The sequence below is a fragment of the Bos indicus x Bos taurus genome, chromosome 16 (genome assembly GCF_003369695.1).
Source record: "Bos indicus x Bos taurus breed Angus x Brahman F1 hybrid chromosome 16, Bos_hybrid_MaternalHap_v2.0, whole genome shotgun sequence".
NCBI lineage: Eukaryota > Metazoa > Chordata > Mammalia > Artiodactyla > Bovidae > Bos > Bos indicus x Bos taurus.
This window is the reverse complement of record NC_040091.1, coordinates 44,089,257-44,111,845: the sequence shown is the minus strand read 5'-3', so window position 1 is coordinate 44,111,845 and position 22,589 is coordinate 44,089,257. Positions and strand designations below refer to the sequence as shown.

General features: G+C 41.8%; 1 protein-coding gene across 1 annotated transcript in view; it reads right to left on the bottom strand.

Moving 5' to 3' along the window:
* Positions 1-22,589, bottom strand: part of RERE (arginine-glutamic acid dipeptide repeats) — a 303,344-nt gene that overhangs the window by 256,026 nt on the left and 24,729 nt on the right. The window contains 1 exon segment of the mRNA XM_027564998.1: positions 3,435-3,903. Within this exon segment, the coding sequence (XP_027420799.1) occupies positions 3,435-3,759 (325 nt within the window). The 5' untranslated portion in view covers positions 3,760-3,903.

Genomic DNA, 22,589 nt, shown 5'->3' with positions numbered 1-22,589 from the left:
GCAGGGACCCTGGATTCAGTCCATGGTTGGAAAACTAGGATCCCACAGCCATGCAGTGAGGCCAAAACAAACAACAAAAAACCAGTATTATGGAATCCATGCTATGTGTACACTATTCTTGCAGATCTCAGGAATTCAATAAGTAGAAACAGAGTAGACACCTTCATGGAGGAGACAGACATCCTAAAATAGTAACAGAAATAAACAGAAAATTATTACTGTTACAAGTGCAAGAAGGAAAGCTACATGACTTCAAGACTGTACCTATTAAGGAAATCTGGATAATTGGGGTGTGGGAGGAAGGTGATGGCACTGGAATGGAGTACTAAAGAGAGGACAGTAGCTCAGCATGTCTGTCTGTTGGGTTGGAGTGGGGGTAGGGGGGTGGGGGGTCACAAACCTGAGGCATCAGCAGGTACAAAGACCCTAAGGTAGGAGGTAACGTGGACAGTGTAACTACAAGTCCATCATGCTGTGCTTCTAAGACCAATAAAAAGCTGCAGAAATGAGGAGCAGGATCAGAAAGAACTGGTTGTAACCAGGCATGAGATTAAACCTTAGCTACGAAAATCCTAAATACCCATTTCCTCAATAAAACCTCAGTCTTCTCAGACCAAACAGTATGAACATAGGCTTATCCCCCAAGGACAAGCACATATATTACATAACAGTCTATTTTTATCCTCATGTTATTGCTCGCCACTAGGCTCAATCTTAATGACATTTTGGGAGGTATTTGTAATTTAGACTTAATCTGAGTATTGAAACCAATTCAGGAAAGGAAAAAATTTATCTGTGATTTCAAATGAGCATAAAAGATCTGAAAAGACACTGTGCTCAGTTGTGTCTGACTATTTTCAACCCCATGGACTGGAGCTTTCCAGGGTCCTTTGTACATGAAATTCTCCAGGCAAAAAGAATACTGTAGTGGGTTGCCATTTCATCCTCCAGAAGACTTTTCTGACCCAGGAATCGAACCCATGTCTCCTGCAACTTCTGCACTGCAGGCATATTCTTTATCACTGAGCCACCAGGGAAGCCCATAAAAGGTCTACTACTCAAAAACTAATAATACATTGAAGAATCCCTTATGATGCCCCATAAAGTCCCTACTGAAACCCTTAAGATACAATTAACCAAAGAGAATCTCTGCAGTTGGGTGCATGTAAGGGTTTTCATCACCAACTGAAGATTTTACTGTAGTACTTTGCACCAAGAAAGACAAAGATCAGAAAGAAAAAAGACAAAAGGAGAAGAAAAACCTAAAGAAGAGGCAATATTTTAACATCTTCCACTGAGAAGTCATTCACCTTCAAATGCATAATAACCCCAAAAGAAACAAAACTACTGAGAAGGTCAAAGACCGTCTCCTTACCAAAGAGGCAAACATCTATGGACCTGGCAGTATGCAAACCACAGGCCGCACCTGTCACCCGGCCAAGCACAGGGGCGTCTCCCACAAGTGGTTCTGCTGGAGCACCACAGAAAATTTTCAAGCCATTTTTGTTGTTTTCAGTCCTTTATAACAGCTTCCAGAGAGCCTGTATACCTTTTTCACATTTCACAAAGGTCCTCAGATTTACTGAAACAATGTCTGCCTCCCTTAAGTACACAGTTCCTCCCCAAAACAAGAACCTACTGTTTTGAAAATAAGCCATTACCAACCTCCCTCCACACAGTCTTCTAAACATCAAGAAGAAAAGATTTCCCACCATCCTGTAGAATATGCAATATGAATGTGCAACAGTTCTCAAACTTGTTTTCTCAAAAATGATTTTTCTTAAGGAGATATTCAGCAGAAACAGGATGCCACAGCCCCACAAATAGGGGAAATGGCAGGTTTTGTTTTGTTTTGTTTTTTAATGTTAAAGAAGTTTCCTTAACTGCAGGGCTTCTCCAAGTTATTAACTATGACAGTCTCACATGAGAGACAGTACATGCAGCACTTCCCATATATTTCGGACTACAAGTATTTTGGAGAAGCATTTTGAAAAAAAAAAAAAGAGTAACTCTCCGCTGAGAAAGGCTGGCCCTCAGTTCTGCACAAGACAGCCAGCCTTCTGACACAATGACAAATCAGATCATCCCTTATTTTTAAGGTATCATCTGTAACCTGTATCGAAAAAAGTTAATGCATTCTGTCTCTTTCTTGTGATCTAGAAGTACACAGGTCTGTAGCAATCAACGTGCGGTTTGTCTATACTGACATATGTTCCTTGGTGGCTAGGACATTCTGACTGTCCAACATGTTAAGGGTGAATCAAAGACTCTGTCAGTTCGGTAACCTACACACTACCAAATCTCCACAACAGAGCTCTAATTTCCCCCAGAAATTAGATAAGTTTATCTAATTTCCCCCAGAAATTTTGATAAGTTTATATCACATAAATATCTTCTCAGTCATCAGCCAAAAAGTATAGTGAATACAAGCTAATCTATGTAAGTTTGAAAACATTATTTTTCAAAATTCAAAACTAATTTCTATATGGGGGAAAAAAATCGAGTACTTTATGTGAAGTTCAGCACAGCTACAGTACAGCTCAGCAAAATAACGGTACCAGGTTAATAACATAATCTCTTTAATCTCCAGCTCCTAGAAAAACATCAAACTGGGAGGCTTCCAACCTATTAACTACATCTCATGCAACTCATGTCATTCCTCAACACTGTAAGCAATTCAAAGAACTGATTTCAGCTAGTTTTTTTTTTTAAACTGACTTCTGTAAGGAAAGTACCCGAATATACACAATGTATCAAATGAAAAAGGAAGGTATTGCTGGTGTTCAACAGGTTCTGAACCACCTGCTTCCCTACATCTTATCTGCAAGCTGGGTCTGGTCTCTCTCTAATTGCTACAAATAACCTCAATATACCGAGTGGACGCAGTATCTTTCCTGGAAAACAAAGCAGGTTAGTTGGCTTCATCTATTATCATTGATTAGAGGCCCTGAAGCTTAATTCTAGGGAAAAGGAGGTCGTCAGGAGGAATAAACCCTGGTCTGAAGCCCACTAAAAACCCCTGTCTAGCTTCTGGTCACTCCTGTAGCCAATGTAAAATGACCCGTAACCCTGAACTTGAAGGCTTACTTGTCCCACCGTGTACTCCACTCTGCAGGGCCTCACCACAGTCTAATCTGTGCTGAAGACAAAAGGAAAAGGAGGACGTGAAAAGAGGCAAAGTTCTGGGCAGACAGTGAAGTGTGAGAATGAGCAGCAGAAGACACGGACAGAAGGAGAGCCTCACGGGCAGGCCCAGAGGTGGGCACAGGGAAGGGCCAGCACACCAGCTGACTGAAGCCTGGAGCTATTGAATACCTGGAGTTTTCCTGCCCCAAACCACTACCCATTCTTCTGGGTTTCATGTCCACCTGCATCCACAGGCTGACACCAGGTTTCTCAACCACAGACACTGTAAAGACCCAAAGGCACCTCACCTCCTGGTCTATAGACGACATCGTCCTCCGTGATGTATGATGTTATCTCGCCGGTATCTGTCCTTTCGTAACGAGATTTTTTTTTCGGGGGCTTCTTTTTGTTCTTCTTCGTGGACTCCTCCGTGGTGGCACTGTTGTTGTCATTGTCCTCGTCTTCACTGTGATCACTCTCGGCGTAATTTTTGGCTCCTCCTTCCAAGGTACAGCTCCTGCGGGGCCTCGAGTTCTCACTCTCACGCACTTTGTCTCGCTTCTCTCTCTCCCGGTCCCGATCTCGGTCCCGGTCCTTCTCTTTGTCTTTGTCTTTGTCTTTGTCAGCTGTCATGATTCGCCACGTGCCTTCTTCTGTCCTCTCACGGCTGGGCCTCCGTGAAAGGTAGACAGTAAGCCTGGGCTTCAGTCTTCTGAATTTCTCACTCAATTCCAGGGAAAATCCAACCACTCCAACAACCCCAACGTTTCAAAAATGCTAGGAGAAAAAAAGAGAGTAGAATTGGTTTTCCTGTAACATTTTCCCATATTTCCTTTCCTAAAATAATATTTTGTTCAATGATTCTCTTCCTTACTCATGCTTTAGCACTGAAAACTTCTTACTTGCCACAGGAAAAAAGTTAGGACAATGACACAAAATTTAAACATAAACAGTTGCTGGCCTCAGCTAGCGAATTGTTTGGGACTTTCTATCACACTAATAATGAACAATATCTGAATGCATAAGGGCAAATGATGCTTTCTGTATACAAACTGTTTTTTCCTTTTAAAATGAAAAAGTAAAGTGTATCCCAGTAAACAACATATAAGGGGCACAATCACTGTGGTGCCGGAGAAGACTCTTGAGAGTTCCTTGGACTTCAAGGAGATCAAACCAGTCAATCCCAAAGGAAATCAACTCTGATTATTCAGGAAGAACTGATGCTGAAGCTCCAATACTTTGGCTACCTGATGGGAAGAACCAGCTCACTGGAAAAGACTGAAGATCGAAGGCAAAAGAAGGCGGCATGGGCAAAGGATGAGATGGTTAGACACCATCACCGACTCAAAGGACATGAACTTGAATAAACTTTGGGAGATAGTGAAGGATGGGGAAGCCTGGTGTGCTGCAGTCCATGGGGTCACAAAGAGTCGGACACAACCTAGCAACTGAACAACAAAAAAAAATAAAAAAGGAGTTTTATGAACCACAATATTAATTTAAAAGGGAAAGAACCTATAGTAAAAATTATTTCCACCTGAAAAAAAAAGTATGTAATCTGGAGAGCCTTGGAAAATGTCTTAGGATGTCTCACAGTGCACTGTCTTCTGAAGACTCTTTCTGGTCACTTTTCTAAATTTCCAAAGCTTCTCTCAAGAATAAACATAAGAGTTGACTCAAAAATAACAACCTCAAAGCAAGATTCCTGTGCCTTCGATTACAATTTTTTACATGTTCTAAGTCTACTATTCTAGTTATTTTCCAAGAAAACTGGTTTCTCAAAGATATATTATCTCTGTCTTCACAAAACAAACAGGTTCCCAAAACAACCTTTCATCTTTAGAGATTATTAGGTGGTTTATACATTCTTCCAAATATCCACTATTAATAGTCTCCCTGCTGCTAAGTCTGCTGCTAAGTCGCTTCAGTCGTGTCGACTCTGTGCGACCTCACAGATGGCAGCCCACCAGGCGCCCCTGTCCCTGGGATTCTCCAGGCAAGAACACCGGAGTGCGTTGCCATTTCCTTCTCCAATGCATGAAAGTGAAAAGTGAAAGTGAAGTTGCTCAGTCGTATCCGACTATTCGCGACCCCATGGACTGCAGCCTACCAGGCTCCTCCGTCCATGGGATTTTCCAGGCAAGAGTACTGGAGTGGGGTGCCATTGCCTTCTCCGATAGTCTCCCTAAACGTCTAAAACTAAAGCCCAAAAGGAAAGTCTGAACAGTAATATAATGAGAAGAGTGAACCCCAAAGTCCAATCTTATTAAAAAATTAAAAATTTTTAATTTTACTTAAAAGTCAGTCTTGGAACAGTCATAATAACCAGTAATTTTTCTTTTGCACTCTTTTATCATCTTCCCCAGTATCTCATCTCACTTGTTCAAGTTTGTACCAAACACTGTCTATTTGCCAGGTGTTCAGAAGTAAAGATACCACAAGGGAAGAGCCCATGGTCCCAATCCTTGATGCTCTCATGCAGAAAGAGGAGATAACTGGTCAACAGGAGAACCACCTGTTTCTTGTGCTACTCAGGCCAGATAGGAACAATACATGCAAACAAACAAAAGACTGGTCCTCTTTACTCGGACAACAACCACCAAGTCAGTTTGTAATTACATGCCTCAAACACAGAGAAAATTCTCTTTGGTCATGCCAAAGCCGTAAACATTATCATGTACTCTCTCCAAACCTCTTAGGTCAAACTTGATACCAGTAGAGACATTCCCACTAGCACTTCAAATATCCTTAGGCATTCAGGGAAAAAAAAAAAGTTAACAACAAGCTTTGGGAGAGAGACCTATGAAGGAGCAATAATGCCAAGTCTATAAGCAAAGTCAGAAGTGTGACAGTATGAAGCACAAACCTAAATTGCTTCCTTCTATAGAGGAAATGCACTCTCAGATAGGATTTCAATTTTCTAAACATATTTCCAGAAAATGAAAAATTATTCTACTGCCTGCAAAAGTTCTGCTTCAATGAATCATCTGCTAAGCAGACAGTAATAAACCCCCAAGTCCCTGGAGGCCACTAGTGTTAGCAATTGAAAATACACAAAGAGACATATTACTTTCTCCATTGGGCCTAAGTTTAGAGCCCGAACAAGCCAATCATGCAAGAAAGAAAACCATCAGCTAACGTGGTTGTTAAAACATTCCTCTTTGACATTGAAAACATACCAAGGTCTCCTGGGAGTCTAAAAAGAACAAGGAGCTTAGGCCAAAAGACTCTCAGATTCAGTTCAGGACAGACATACTTCAGAGAAGTTCAAGAAAACATAATTTCCCCAGGGTTAACAAGATAACTGCTCCAGAAAACAGTGCAAAAATATTATTTCAGCACTTAAACAGAAAAAAAGTAGTAAGTCCAAATTGTACATTCAACATTACTCCCTACAAAATCATATAGTGTACTTCTACTTACAAAAAACTTTGAGTTGTTTCTACCGAGAGTTAGCAAGAAAAAATCAATGATCAGTAGATAAACCATCCATAAAATGAAACCCTCTGTGTGTGTGTCCAACTTTCAGATAACTAAGAATACTGATAATCCAAAGCTAAAGTCAATTCAACTTCTGTTCACATTTGTCCCTGAAATATAGCACAGTGGGGATTTTTTTTTCCCTCTGCATTTACCACAATAATCATCATTTTTCTGAGCTTCATTATAAAACGACCAACATACAATGCAACATTTGAGGTAAGGGATCCAGTGGCGCTGAGAAAGGTAGCTGTCACCTCAGGACACTGGAAATGTTCTCCTCGGTAGGTAACACTATAGTGTCTTTGTATAACAGCAAGGGGTTCACAAAGCAGGCCCCTGCCATGCTCTCACTGGATTCTGTCTACTACTCAGTGATGTGAACCAAACAAGAGTCATCACCCCACTTTTCAGGCTACAGAAGGGGAACTAAGAAGAGAGCATCTGTAGTGGAGTCTGAAGCCCCCCTCGCCAAGGTGAACCCACCTGACCTGATGGCAAGCTACTGCTCAGGTTACAATCTGTATCTTCACAGGGGCCAACTTTTCCTACATATATCCTTGCTGATAATTAGCACAGACACATTTAGGAAACACACTCATTTTAATCTCTCCCACCCAGACAGAAGGTACTCTTCCCTAGTAAGAAAGAAGAAAATTTTGAAAATATCAAGTCGATCCACTACTCAACCCAATTCAACAGGAAATACAGGAAAAGACAGTTTAAAATTAACAAAAGGAGAACTCTAATCTAAAAAACATTTCAGATTCAAAACAATCTTCTTCACTGAACAAATGTCAACTGAATACCCACGATGCTAGTGTGCTGAATGCCCAGTGCGCTAGTTACATGCCCACGTGTGGGGAAAACAGCAGAGAACCCCATACAAACATCCCTGGCCTGCGGACCTGATGTTCCAGGAAGTGGAGAAAGGTATAAACATATATACAAATATACAGATATATCTATTACACTAAAAGAGCTTATGTAGGGAGTCCAATGGGAACAAGGGAGTATAAGAGGACTGTAATTTTAAACAGTGGTCAGGGAGGCAGCTTTGTCCCAAGAGTATAGAAGAGACACGGAGACCACTGCAGCAGAGAGGAAGCAACTGCAAATGTCCAGAGGCTGGAGTGATTCAGGTACATTCAAAACTTAGGAAGCCAGAGGGTTTGGAGTGACATGAGAAAGAGGACTGATTTTTAATAAAAATAAATGTATAGTCCTCTCACTAGTTTCCAGATTCATCAGACTGCACTGGATTTTATCTTAACTGATAAAATTTGGTAGGCTGGCTTAGTTCCACTGTAATCTAATCAGTGTTAAAGGCATTCATTCGACAGTCAATGATACAGAACTATTCTGCATTGTTTCAGGTTACTTATATAAACCTCTACACAAACATCATTTGCCTCTTCAAAATAAAGCCACCAACCACATACAAACACCTTACACTACTTACCAGAAGCAATCTGGATAAAGTACTCAAATTTCAATCATGCTCAGGGCCCAAATCTCATTTAAGGAAACCGTTTCTTGTCACTATTTCAGTGGTCCCAGGAGGTTTGGCCCCTTGGTAGAATTGCAAGCATAGTGGACTGAGAAGCAAAGGTTCATGCTTTGGCACTGCCAGGGCTAGTGCCTTGGGGAAATCACTCTCTCTGAGTCAGTTTCCCTGCTGTAGGGCTGGGATAATAACTGGGCTTCCCACAATGGTAAAGAATCTGCCTGCAGTGCAGGAGACCTGAGTCAGGAAGATCCCCTGGAGAAGGAAATGGCAACCCCCTCCAGTATTCTTGCCTGGGAAATCCCATGGACAGAGGAGCCTGGCGGACTACAGTCCATGGGATCACAAGAGAGTCAGAGATGACTTAGCGACTAAAAAAAACAACAAGGAATAATAACTAGCTATTCACAGAGCTGTTGTGAAAATTAAGTATATGCACACACAGCAAATACACTTCAGAGATTGCAAAATGCTTTATAAATGTAAATTATCAATAATACATACCTAGGTCAGTCATGACTTATTCTCGACTACAGCAGATAATACCCAATCATGTATCATACTATGCAACATATAAACATAGCCAAACATCACCCTTACCCTCAAGAATTTATTTCCTACAAGGGAGGAGGGGGGATTCTGTTACATGATTAATAAATAAATCACATAAAACTGAGCACAAGTGAAGTAAAAAATTCTAAAATATCTCTTCTTGGATCATGTGAAACCCATTTAGCACTGAAAACTTGCTCATCCCACCTGGGTGCCCGATCCCTAGGTTCTACTCATTTCAGCGGTTCAAGCCAGATTCAGGAAGACACTTGACCCTCACACCAAATGCAGTTAGTGAATTCAATTAATTCTTCCTCATTCAGCCACAGCAAGAAATGCTAACATTTGTCAAATACCCAACCAACCATGCGCTAGGCGTTTTTTCAGCTCTCGGGGTCTACCAATCGCCTCCTGAATAACTCTGTAATTCATCCACTGCTCCAACTGACGCAGAAAGTGCCTATTTCAAGCCATCACCATCTTTCACACAGATTACTACAACTGCCTTCTAACTGGTCTCTGTGACTACAAAATTTTGTTTTTGCCTTCCTTCCAATTCATCCTCCAATGCAGCCAGCCAAGCATCTGACCTTCCACTAGTTCTTTTTAAAAAATAGTTTTATTGAGCTATAATTCACACACCATACAATTCACCACATAATGAACAGCTAAGTGCCCACCATTCCTTTTCAAAGAGCACAGAGGCCTTCCTTTCCTGACGCCCCTTCTCCTCTCCAGCCCACCTCACCCTTCTCGAATGCTCCAGCTGACCCTTCCCCTCTGTTGGCCTAATCTCTGCTCAACTCTTAGAGCCTCTGGCATTCCTGCTGCCCAACTCCAGGAAGCTCCCAGACCCACCCAAAGTCCACCCCTCACTGTTTCCCATCCTGCCTGTAAAATGGCGCTCACTGACCCACCATTGGCACCTGCTGTTAACCTGCATCCCTCTCCACTGACTGACAAGGACCGTGACTACACCATAATAGTCACTGGAACAACTCCTGTTGACGCAGCCTCCTTTCTACATCAAATCCACTAGAGCTTTTGTCCCTCTCATCACGTGACCACCAGGCATCCTCTGACAGGGTTAATCACCCCACCTTCTTCTGCAAAGGCTCTTTTCTTTGGGCATTCCCGGCACAGTCATCTCCTAGAGTCTATTTCACTGTTCCTCCACCTCTAGGACTGGACCTACGATTCATGGAGCAGTTTCTCTAGGCACTGCGCAGAGTCCTATTTTCTCATCCTCTACTTTATCCCAGTCCATCTCATTGTGTCCATCAGCCCTCAGGTACCACATCCACACAGGCAATCCACAAATGAACATGCCTACCAAACTTCTCCTGCAGAGGCAGATGTCTGAAAACTGCCCACCTGAAGTCTCCTGTGGGATGTCTCAAAGGTCCCTCAACATATCAAAACCAAGGCAGGCTCTGGCCCCACATGGCCTGTCTTATGACTGGTGCCCCTGACCATCCTGTTAGGCAAGCTGGACACCAAAGCCTTACCTCCATCATCAACAAAGCATGACACTGTCACCTTATAAATTTCTCTCAAATGCATCTACTTGGGAGCAACCCCAACACCTCAACCTTAGTCAAAAAGCTACTAGTGTACCCTTCCTGTGCCACTTCAAACTGGCTCCTCTTGAAATCCACTCCTCTGAACCCTCACAATTCTCTTTTTACACTGAAGCCAGGTCTCTGCTTTCAAAAGGCTAATGTGACTAGTCAATCCTCACCTTAAAATACTCAGTGACTTGTCACTTCCAGTAACTAAAACCCAAATCTGGGACTGTTAACTAGAAACTCAAAACCCAATGCAGGGGACACGGGTTCAATCCCTAGTCTGGGAACTAAGATCCCACACGCTGCACGGCAACTAGCCCATGCTCTGCAACAAGATGAGAAGTCCACACACTGCAACAAAGAGCAGCCCCTGCTCACCACAACCAGAGAAAAGCCCAGCAGCAGCAACAACAGAAAACAAACCCTCGCCAGGATCCTTTCTTTCTGCCCTTATCTTTCTATCCAGCCTCACCCCCACCCACTTCCTACACTCCGTGCTGACCCGCTGCCTCTCCCATGGTTCTTTGAACACACCCACCAACCTGGACTGAGACAGCTCCAGTTCTTCCTTCTGTCTGTGGTGCTCTTCTCTCCTGGTCTAGTATCTCCAACTCTTCCTTCAGGTCCCAGTGCAATAGCAACTTCCCCAGGATGTTCTTTCTTGCCCAAGAGGACTAGGTTAAATCCCCTTGCAGCACTTTCTACCACTGTAACTTCACATCTGTTTGTGTGATTTGGCTAACATCTGTCTCTATCTCTAAGCTAGAAGTTCCATGAGGGGCTGACCCTGACTATTTTTGCCCTGTGTTGTACTCTCAGATCCTAACTCACCACCTGGCACTTACAGGCAAGTAATAAATTACTTTTCTCTGCCCTCTCTCTGACACATAAGCTGGGGCAATTAAGAGGGCATTATGATGAGACCTTTATTTGGGAAACAAAGTATTCCATGAGTAATTAACTGAGGGGCTGCTTGAGCTGGCTTATAAACCATGAACAGAATGAGAAGGAGCCAAAAGGAGGAGGAAACATTAGAGGTCTGGCAAAAAGAGTGACTGAATCCTTGTCCTTGATGGCAGATACAGGGTAACGCTAGTAGGAGCAAGCTTATGTAGAGAGGGAGAGGGAAGCAGATAATAGAGCTCCCAAAATAATAAAGCAGCTAACACTCACTGAGCACTTAACATGCACTGAGCATTTTACACATGTTAATTCACTTAATCTTCACTATAATGAGAATGAGAATATAATTTATATCCAAACTGGGACATATCTGAAAGCAAAAAGATTAATAATTGTGCAGGAAAAACATAAAAGCAGGTCACATGACCACCCTAGCTGTAGCTCTATTCAGTAGATGCTGTGGCTGTGTGCATTTTCCCTGTGCAAAAACAAGCACTGAGAAGCTGAGCAAGGAGACCCAAATCACCCAGCTCTGTGTTAGACCCAGAGTGTTGACTTAAGAGCCCATCCTCTTAACCACAAGGCTACATTGCCTTCAATTACACGGCCTTAAAAGCCAAGTAAGCCAATACAGTTGCTAAGCACACATTGTTACTGCAGACTCTTAAGATGAAAATAACATTTTGGGGAACAGGAGATACTTTACATCAAGAGCTGTTGTGCCATTCCAACAAGTTTGCTTTCAAATCCACTACCTCCAAAAGCCTAAATTAGGAACCAGGATCCTCAAGAACTTCTGCCTTTGCCATTTCTACATGTACGATGCCTCAATAAATGCTTTTACTCTCTCCTTTAGGAACAAAATGGGTCGGTCCAAGTATACAAGACCGGAGTGATCTACCCACTCAGTGGGGCCGCAGGCAGCAGAACACACAGAAAGAAGGAGGCATCTAGGTGAATGCTTTCAAAGGAAAATCAATGTTTTTTTCCTGTTCCTTTTATACCAACAGCCTGGGAATGAAAATGGACTGACTTTTGCTCTGGAAAGGAAAGGTCACTCTAATACTTGACTCCCTGGATAAGAACTCATCAACAGCAAGCTGCTGCAGAAAACACTTCAAAATAGGCTGGGGAATCACTGACAGAGATGCATGGGAAACAGGAGGTCAGCAGATCTGGAAGCCCACGCAGAGGTCAGAGGGTTTTACCTGAGACAGATGTGGTCCTGAGAGCAGTTCTCCCACATGAAAATAAACCAGTGTGAAGTTCTCCCACCCGAACAAATTCAACCATTTACAAGCAAACGGCTGTATGTGCACCTCCGAAGATTCTCTATGTTTGGGGGTAGTAAATATTTAAACTCTATCTGTTTAAATATTCAGTGAGTTGAAATACTCATTCCTGGAACACATCTTATTAAGAGAACCTAAATCACCGAGATGGGACGCATTAGTCAAATCCAGAGAGCAGCCTTTGTGGTATCAAAACAGAAGGAGGCCCAGAATGAACACGCCTTAATCACAAGTGGGTGTAATGCTTAAAGCAGCTCTTCTTCAACTCTCTGAGAAGACTATGGGGAAAAAACAGAACTAAGATTGGTGAACTCTGACAAGTATCCAAAAAGACACAATAACAACAAAACATACAACCTGCAAAGGTAGGGAAAGTACCCAGAAGAGCAAAACTCCAGGTTATGATCAACAACCCAATTAAATAACAAACAACACATAATCTTTTTATTTGAAGCAACAATAAGCAATTCCCAAAGATGAGATACCCAAGTGGCTTCCCCCACATACCTCTCTTAAAAAATTAAAAACCCTCCCTTTCTTTAAAGAACACACAAATTGATCCACACAAGCAATTGATTTCTATACTGTTAAAAAGTGAAGCTTTTCCCAATTACATACGACATGCTTTGCCTTACATGTTGCCTACAGTTGTGTCTCTTCTATTAAGTAATTAAGGAATACTCACTGCTTACTCTAAACCATGGCCTCTCAACGGTGACACAATTAACATTTTCAGCCAGATTATTGGGGGAAGGGAGGGCAGGGGGTTGCCTGTCCTGTGCATTATCCCTGGTCTCCACTTACACAGACTCTAGCAGCACAACCCACTGCTCCAATTAGGACAACAAAGAATATCTCCAAATACTGCCACATACCCTCTGGGATGGGTGAGGGGGGTGGGGGTGGGGGCGCAAAGTTGTTCACAGTTGAGAACTGCTGCTTTAAATGAATAAAACTGTTGGTCCATCACAGAGATTTCAAAGAGTTAAGCAGCTGTGTTGCTTTATGCAGAATTATGCTTGACCAATATGGAATTCATAAGCAAACATTGTTATGAAAACCATATAATATGGCATGTTCTTCATTCTCTGAAATAAATTGGACTAACTCAAAACACTTCCTGACATAGAAATTACACAGATGTGTGAAGCTGAATTAGGAAAACAGAAGTAAATATTCTGAAAATCTTGATGCTTCCTGGCAAGCCCTGAAGGTTATAAAGAGTACTATTACTCAAGTGGTGACCTGCTCTGGCCTGGGGCCAAATGGATGCTTCTGAGAGCACACAACTAACTGAGAAAAACTGGTGCCCTCAATGCCAAGAACCAAATGCCTATGAAGCCAAGCCCCTAATGGGAAAGATGAAAGAATTCCTGAACTCACTCTCTCAAGGACTTCCCTGGTGGCGCTAGTGGTAAAGAGGCCCGCCTGTCAATGCAGGAGACAATCCCTGGGTCAGGAAAATTCCCTGGTGAAGGAAATGGCTTCCCACTCCAGTATTCTTGCCTGGAGAATCCCGTGGACAGAGGAGCCTGGCAGGCTAGAGTCCACGGTATCCTATAGTTGGATGGACATGACTGAAGTGGCTTAGCACACACTCTCTCAAAGCATGGTCACATACAGAAAACCAAATGGATAAAAGAGAAACATAAAAGTCAAGAAGGTGGATAAGTAAAATATGGTATATCCATAAAACAGAACATTATCCAGCAAGAACAAGAAATGAAATACTGATCTATGTTACAACATGGGTAAGCCTGGGAAGCATTATGTGATGTGAAAAGTGCCAGTCACAGAAGACCACACACTGTATGATCCCACATAATGGAATGTCCGGAGAAGACAAATCCATGGGGACAGAAAGCAGACCTGGAGGTGCGGGTGGGCGTTGCTATGGTTATGAGTTTCATTTGGGGATGATATAAGGGTTCCAGAATTGATTATGGTGATGCCTGCATGTATCTGCGAAAATATGAAAAGCCATTAAATTGTATACTTTAAATGGGTAAACTATGTGAATTATATTTCATTACAGCTGTTAAAACACAAACACACACAAACAGTAACATTACAAACTTATTTAAAAAAAAAAAAAAAAACAGCTCAGGCCTTGCTATAGCTTAAAAAAAAAATGCACCTAGCTATAAAATTCACATGGGTTGGCTCCACCTCTGCAATTGAGAAAAACATCCTCTTAATGCTGTAACAGCAGAGGAGTTAATTAAACACAAAGGAGAAGTTTTATTTCATGTAACACTGAGAATGAAAGAGAACCTTCCTTGGACCATAGTAATCTTTAATATGCAGGAATGCTTGGTCAGGCTTACTACCTCTGAACAACATGTTCCAAAGCAGATAAGTTGGACAGGGTTTCTTTCAGTTTGCAGAGCCCCCAGATTCAGTTAATTTGCAACCATGGCACATAAACTCTCAGAGGCTGATGAAAGGAAATGACAGGGTGGATTTTATACTTAATACAATCACACTTCACACATATATGAAAAGCCAAAAGCATTCATAATACACTTCTAATCCATGGGTACAAATTATATCAGGGGAAAAATAAAACTATAAAACCCACCAGAGCAGTCCTTCTAAAAACACTTAAAATCTGAATCTCAGATGAAAAGGAAAAGTAGCTCTGACCAAAAGTGTAAATCTAAACCAGAAGTCAGTGTGCCATTTTCTTGGACTGAGCTGTTCTAACTGTGCATGATGTGCTCTTGGTTGACAGATGTATTACCCTGCCATCTTTGTTAACCTGATGTCTTTCAAAGAGAAAAGCAAAAGAGCCACTGGTTCTTGGCATCTTAAATTATTCAATTATTCAATTCAAGATGCCAAGAACAAGCAAGTGACCAGGTAGTGACCAGGGAGGGAGGGGACACTGGACCATAACACTTAAATGCTGTAGTGGTAACAATGATCATCAAAGAAACACCAATGTCCAAAGTCACTGTGAATTCCTCCATTCAATAAATATTTATTAAGCACCTACTAGGGGCCAAGCACTGCCACAGGAGCTACAGACACACACACAACCAGATCATACATAATCTCTAACCACAGAGGCTTACAGTACAGTAGGGGAGGGGCAGACAACACACAAGACCAGAAAATACACAGTATATTAGCTGGTAATGAGTGAGTGCTATGGAGAAAAACAAAGTTGGGCAAAAGGGAACAGAAGGGTGTGGATTTACTCAAGGTAATCAATGATAAGGGGTCATTTGACCTAAAGGAAGTAAGGCAGCAGGAAATATGGTTATCTGGGGGAAGGCATTTCAAGCACAGAGAAAAGTACAGAGGCCTGAAATGTGCACGCCAGCACATCCAAACAGCATCAGAAGGCCAAAGCGGCTGAAACAGTGGCAACAAAGAAGAAAAGCCTCTGTACGGTTTTGGCACAGAGAAGCAGTGATCTGAGTTACATTTGAACAGACTCCCTCTGGCTGCTGCGGGGTTAGGAAACTGAGTTCAGGCCAGGTGTCAGTCGCGCAGGGGCAAGCAGAGGCCAGACTGCGGGCAGGTTGTGCAAGAAGAGCCCTGGGAATCTGCTATTACACTGCATGCGATGTGAGACAAAGGGAAGAGGCAGAGTGGAGGCCGCAATTTGGGCTGAGTAGCCGAAGAGCAGAACTTCCTTCACCGATAAGGAAAAAGGAAAACTGCAATTCTGTTTGGAACATTTGAGATGCCTAGCGATATCCAAGCAGAAATGCAGGTTCAGGTTGAGAGGTCAAAAAGCTGTGGGCTAGAGATTGAAACCTGGGAGTCTTCAATATGCAATCCCTACACCAACAACCATGAGAACGCATGATGTAGAAACAAACTACAGGAGATGAAACACTCAAGCTAGCAAGAGAATACTCAGAAACAAGTTAAGATATTACAGACAGACCAAATATACCCGTGAACTGCGGGTGAAGTGCCAGTGACAGGATGATGGAAAGACTGTCTCAGACTACCTTCTGGAAATCCTGAGGTAAAAACAACACACTGTTTAATTCACAAAGAAGCTCGCTACATCTGCAACAGTTGCCTACAGACAAATTACATATTAATGATGTTACCAAATGCTGCATTTCATAAAATCCAGCCTGCTACAGTTTCGCCTGTCTCTACTTCAGGAGGACATATAAGACAGGAACACCTTCTCCACTCCCACCCCATTTCAAAGAACTTGGGCAGGGTGGAACGGGGAGACCCTTTTCACCCTGCAAATTAATGAAGGAGCGTTAATGGATTTTAAGAAGTTTTTTGTTGTTGTTGTTGTTTTAAGAAGTTTTCTTAGTAAATAAGTATATGAATTCAAAACAAAAGTTCAATTCCAGGAAAAAAAAAAATGGTATTTAATAGTCTCACTAGTGATGTTTCAGTTCAGCTCAGTTGCTCAGTCATGTCCGACTCTTTGCAACCCCACAGACTGCAGCACACCAGCCTCCCTGTGCATCACCAACCCCCAGAGTTTATTCAAACTCATGCCCATAGAGTCGGTGATGCCATCCAACCATCTCATCCTCTGTTGTCCCCTTCTCCCGCCTTCTATCTTTCCCAGCATCAGGGTCTTTTCAAATGGGTCAGCTCTTTGCATCGGGTAGCCAAAGAATTGGGAGTTTCAGCTTCAACATCAGTCCTTCCAATGAATATTCAAGACTGATTTCCTTTCTGGAGTTATTTCTCCACTGATCTCCAGTAGCATACTGGGCACCTACCAACCTGGGGAGTCCATCTTTCAATGTCCTATCTTTTTGCCTTTTCATACAATGATGTTTAGTTGGTCTCATAATTTGAGTCCTAAAGAAGTGCTGAGTCAAATGGGGGTCAGGGGATGAGAGCGTTTTGTTTTTAAATACTTGATGTGAAAAGGTTTAACTGGACTCAAAATATGTGTGTTATCAGGAAAATTATGTCTATATTTGACAATGAAAGAATGAGGGGGAAAACACGTAATGAATTTTTCACAAAGTCCTATACAGACATTCCCAAAATATCTCCAGTTTACCCAGTACACTATACAAATATCTTCTATGTATGTGGAGGGGGCTTCCCTGGTGGCTCAGTGGTTAAAAAGTTGCCTGCCAATGCAGGAGATGGAGATTTGATCCCTGGGTTGGGAAGATTGTCTGGAGAAGGAAACGGCAACCCACTCCAGCATTCTTGCCTGGAAAATCCCACAGACAGAGGAGCCTAGCAGGCTACAGTTTATGGGGGTGCAAAAGAGTTGGACACGATTTAGCAACTAAACAACAACAAATGTATGTTTAACAGCAGGAAGCATGAGCTCCAGGTAATCTTGACAGTGCGAGCATGTTCTTCTGCAGTTGACTGAGGCAGTTTCCCCAGACTTTTTGGCACCTAATGACTTATCACATTAACACTCAGAGTAGGAAGAGCCAGAAAAGGAGGGGCAGGGTCACTGTCCAGAAATGGAGTCTAGATTTCTAAATAAGGATTCTTACATGTAATTATCTAGCTGCTATCATTCGTCAGCAATGAAGGCAGCATTGGTAAGTTTTTCTCAGCACTAAGGTCTCTCCATGGCCAAAGTGGTATCCAAGACTGCCAGGAGCAGTCAAGTGATATGTGACACATAGAGCGAAAAGTGCAACACCAATAAGCTGAATGCACTTTTCCATTTTGGAAACTGACAATGAGGAAGCTACAGGTAGAAGGAAGGAAACTGTGGAGGGAAATGCACAGCACGGGCCTATGGAGGGCCATCAAGTTCCCATGGCGACCAGCAGCGGCCTCTCCCGCCCAGCTTCAGATGCGCCTGGCTTCTTGCCCCAGTCAGTTAATCCCACTTATTTTATGAGTCTCCTCATAAAATAAAAATAACTCTTAGGAAAAATATCAAGTTTATCTATCAAAAAAAGAAACCCCTGAATAAATGTGTGTGTGTGTGTGTGTGTGTGTGTGTGTGCATGCGCGCATTATCAGCAATAAGTAGAATAAATTCCTATGGAGGATAGAATGTTCTATTTTTACCTTCTTGATAAGAGGAACAGTCATACACCCAGGAATAAAACAGTCCCCATTACAATACAGCAGCTTAATTTGTTTACTACAAGAAGCTTTAGAGGATGATGTAATGGCCTCACACCACAGATAATATACCACAGTCCCTCAGAATGTAACAGATTCTCAAATAAAAAACTCATTTACCTCTCAGACCAGGCCCTCCGGAGAATGAGAAGAGAATGCCATTAAGACGGTATTGGGTTTCCAATACCCCTCTAAAGCAAGTATCAGTCAAGATCTTGGAAAGAAGGCCATAACGGAGAAACCCATTAATCTGTGAAACAAATAAAGGGCTCCAACAATAAGTGTCAAAATAAGAAAAATTAATTAGCATGTTTCTTTAAAGAATGAGGTGAAAGAATGTGATGCTTTAGTTTATATTAAAGCACATCCAAATTAAATCTATTGCAGTATCATTTAAAACACAATCTGTTATTAACTAATATGTACAAAAGTTGAAGCTCTTCCTATAGACCCCTGGCCTAAGAGAGGGCTCATCTTGACATTTATAAATTATTAACACTGCCCTGTAACTCCCACTAGACTATAAAAGAACCTTTTGACTTATAGACCTGAACATTATCATCAGAAGGAAAGTAATACAGGGAAGGGGGAAAAAAGAAAAGCTGTGTCCTCAGAGCTTTTCAAATTAAATTTTTAAAAGTATGAGAGCAACTGTCGGGTTCACAGCAATGGACAATAACCGTGATAACACTGAGCAGAACTGAAGAGGGCAGAAACTGAACTTCTTCAAGAAGCAGGTAAATCCGTTAACAAGACTTTATTGGCCATGCACTGGCAGGATTAATCAATACCACAGGTATCTTTTTCTAAGCTTTCCTCTCATATAGTGCAAGATAAAGATGGTAGAGCAACTGAACTGCCTGATTAAATAAGATCTGTATTCAAACTGTTCAAAGTCAAGTTCCCTGACAAGTCTCAATTTTGTTTTCGAGGAAAAATTAAACCTACCAGCAAAATACTCATTCCATACTCTACAACCACAAAAGCATCAGAAGCTCAGTTTACTGTCCAATGTAAACGCATAATACATTGAGGAGTTTTAGTCTCTAGTGACCTTTATGAACACCTGGAAAATGCAAGCAAGGCAATATGCAGCGCGAGAGAACATAAATGTCAAAAGCAACTGACGAATGCAAGCCGAAAGGCTGAAATGTAAATGGAGCATAGGGTTACAACCGCATTCTCAAAAGGAATCTTCGTTCTCACTTCAGAAAACAGAGAAATTTATTCTCAAATGCTGTCAATAGAAAGACTGTCACTTCTGATTCAAGTTAATTTTATCAGACCTACAGGACCTTGGGGAAAAGGCATAGATCCCTTTCTTTATTCTCCTCCCTGCTTTATCCTGCAATGTGCAAATTGACTAACAATACAACTACCTACCTAGAGACACAAGTGCCATTTTCAGCAACTGGTAATTTACAGTTTTGTTTTAGATTGCTTTTTTTTTTTAACCAGATGGATATGATGTGTTGCTTCTTCCCTGTAGGTCTGTCACTTTTGATTTTTTTTTTTTTAAACAAATGATATGATATGAACAGGTAAGAAGCATTTTAAAGAATATTACAGAATATCAGAACTGGGTAGAAAACACAGTAAAAATCCAGAGTAATTCATCACATTACAAAATATATAAATAATCGATGCCAACTCTCGCTCTTCTTTAAAACAGACTGAGTTGTGGATAAGAGTAATAGAAATTCTACAACTTAACTGCACTTAATATCAGGAGTTCTTGATAGGAGTCTGATTCCCCAAATACAGGCCACATCAATATATGCCTTAACCACTGATCAGGTTTTAGAAAATAATCCTGAATCCATGAACTCTCTAAAGGGCTCTCACAATACAAGCATGGTCTCCTGGTTTCTGCTCAGATTCCTGAGAGCTATATGCCTTAACCCTTGATCAGGTTTTAGAAAATAATCCTGAATCCATGAACTTTCTAAAGGGCTCTCACAGTACAAGCATGGTCTCCTGGTTTCTGCTCAGATTCCTGAGAGCAGGAATCTGTGTTATGTTAACTTTGAAAGCAATCAACTATCTGATTGATGAATGAACAAAATCCATTTATTAATTAGACTTCATTTTTCATTACCCACTAACAAGTTTTCTTCTTATAATCAAAGAGCACAGATTCTTAGAGCAGAATAATGTGGTTCTCATTAATAGTCTTCTTAAATACATTAAAAAGGCTACCTTTGGGGGTATTGTTTGAAAAATTAAACTGTAATTCTCCATGTCACACAACAGTAGATGTACCTTTATACTCCCACTTTCATTCCAACTTTCTCTGAAAAAATAAATAAATAAAAGCTTACGTTCTTAGAACTATTAACATGTCTGTACACAAGAGAACGCCCTCTGACATTATTCACTGACAGCCATGCGAATTACTTAAGAGCTTTAATTTGGAGCGGTGTTGTTTAATATGGTAGCCACTGGACATATGTGGCTATTTAATTAGTTAAAGTTAAATGAAATTAAAAATTCGGTCCCTCAGTCACACTAGCTGCATTTCAAGTACTCATCAGTCCTGTGTGGCTAGTAGTACCAAGGTGGACACCACAGACACAGAACATGACCAATATCAAAGAAAATTCTATTAGCACTGAAGTGGATCTAAATGCATATAAATAAAAACATTAAGACTCCCATTTCATCAATAAACCACTCCCTTTTAATGAACTCTGACTGCTTTAAGAACAATAATATGCATAAATATGAACCCAGAGGCTTTTACCCTTAACAACAGATAATGATTCTTAGAAGAGATGGAACGGGAAAAAAATTCCTAAGCCATCTAAGGCTTTAGATTCTAACATTTATCCTAACATTCCTCCAGCAATTTACACAACCTGACTGGAAGAGAAAACAGAGCAAGAACATGCGTTTCTCCACTCTGAGGTAGCTTTCCCCCAGAATGGTCACAGCTGCCAAGTCTGAGGATCACAGGTCCCGCTACCTTCCGCTGTCAGCACTCCTTTGGAAACTCCCTTTCCAAACCCGCCTCCTCTGACTCACTCCACAGACTATGCCATCACTCTCAGTTCGGAGCCTGCAGTTTCTGGCAGACAGGCCCAATGTAATGACAGTCTGGATAAAATCATAAGTCTATCTGCTCTCAGAGGATTTTTCCAATCCTGTGCAACTGCCATACGGGTATGTGAGAGGCTGCACATATTTCCTCATAATAAAAACAAAACCCCAATTTCTGCAAAGTTGATAAGTTACCTCTGAATTTATAACACAAGATGACAGGCAGAGTTCTGTTTTTCTGCAAAACTAGAGCTTTTACGAGCATATGTTTTCAATCACTTATTTCTCAATAATGACTGAAATATCTCAAACCATCCCAAGTGCTTCGCTAGCTTTACCTGTTACCTGGTTGTATTACCACTGGCTGCACAGACACAGGAAAGAGGCAAATGGGGGAAAAACTCAACCTTGGGTGGGGTCAGTTTAATAAAAATTTCTCTAAAACTTGAATCCTAAATATCCTTCCATAATGCAATACTAAAGTAACTGCTTTAAAGCAGTAATCAGGGGAGACCTGTATTTCTGAGTGATGCATGTTGAAGGGGGTGTTATAATAAGGATCTGGTGATGGATTTAATGCTGAAAACACCCTTTTCCTACAGACCTGGGGGAGAGGGGCAGTAGGGAAGGCTAGGTAAACTTGTTCACTGATGATCATTCTGGGTTTTTGGTTACTATTTCATTACCCAAAAAAAGGAAGGAAAAAAAAGTAATGTGAGCGAATGTATGAGCTGTGTTTCTCTGGGGCACTTCCTTCCATCCTGTGAGTCCCAGGTATCAGTGATCTCTGGGGGAAGGTCAGCCATCAGCCATGCATGTGTGTGAGTGCTAGGTCACTTCAGACGTGTCCGACTATGAACTGTAGCCCTGCAGGCTCCTCTGTCCATGGGATTCTCCAGGCAAGAATCCTGGAGTGGGTTGCTATGCTCTTCTCCAGGGGACCTTCCTCACCCAAGGATCGCACCCGCATCTCTTAAGCCTACCTGTACTGGCAAGCGGGTTCTTTACCACTAGCAGCACCTGGGAAGCCCCAGGAAAGGAGGCCAAAATGAGAACAATTATTCCTTCCCAAGG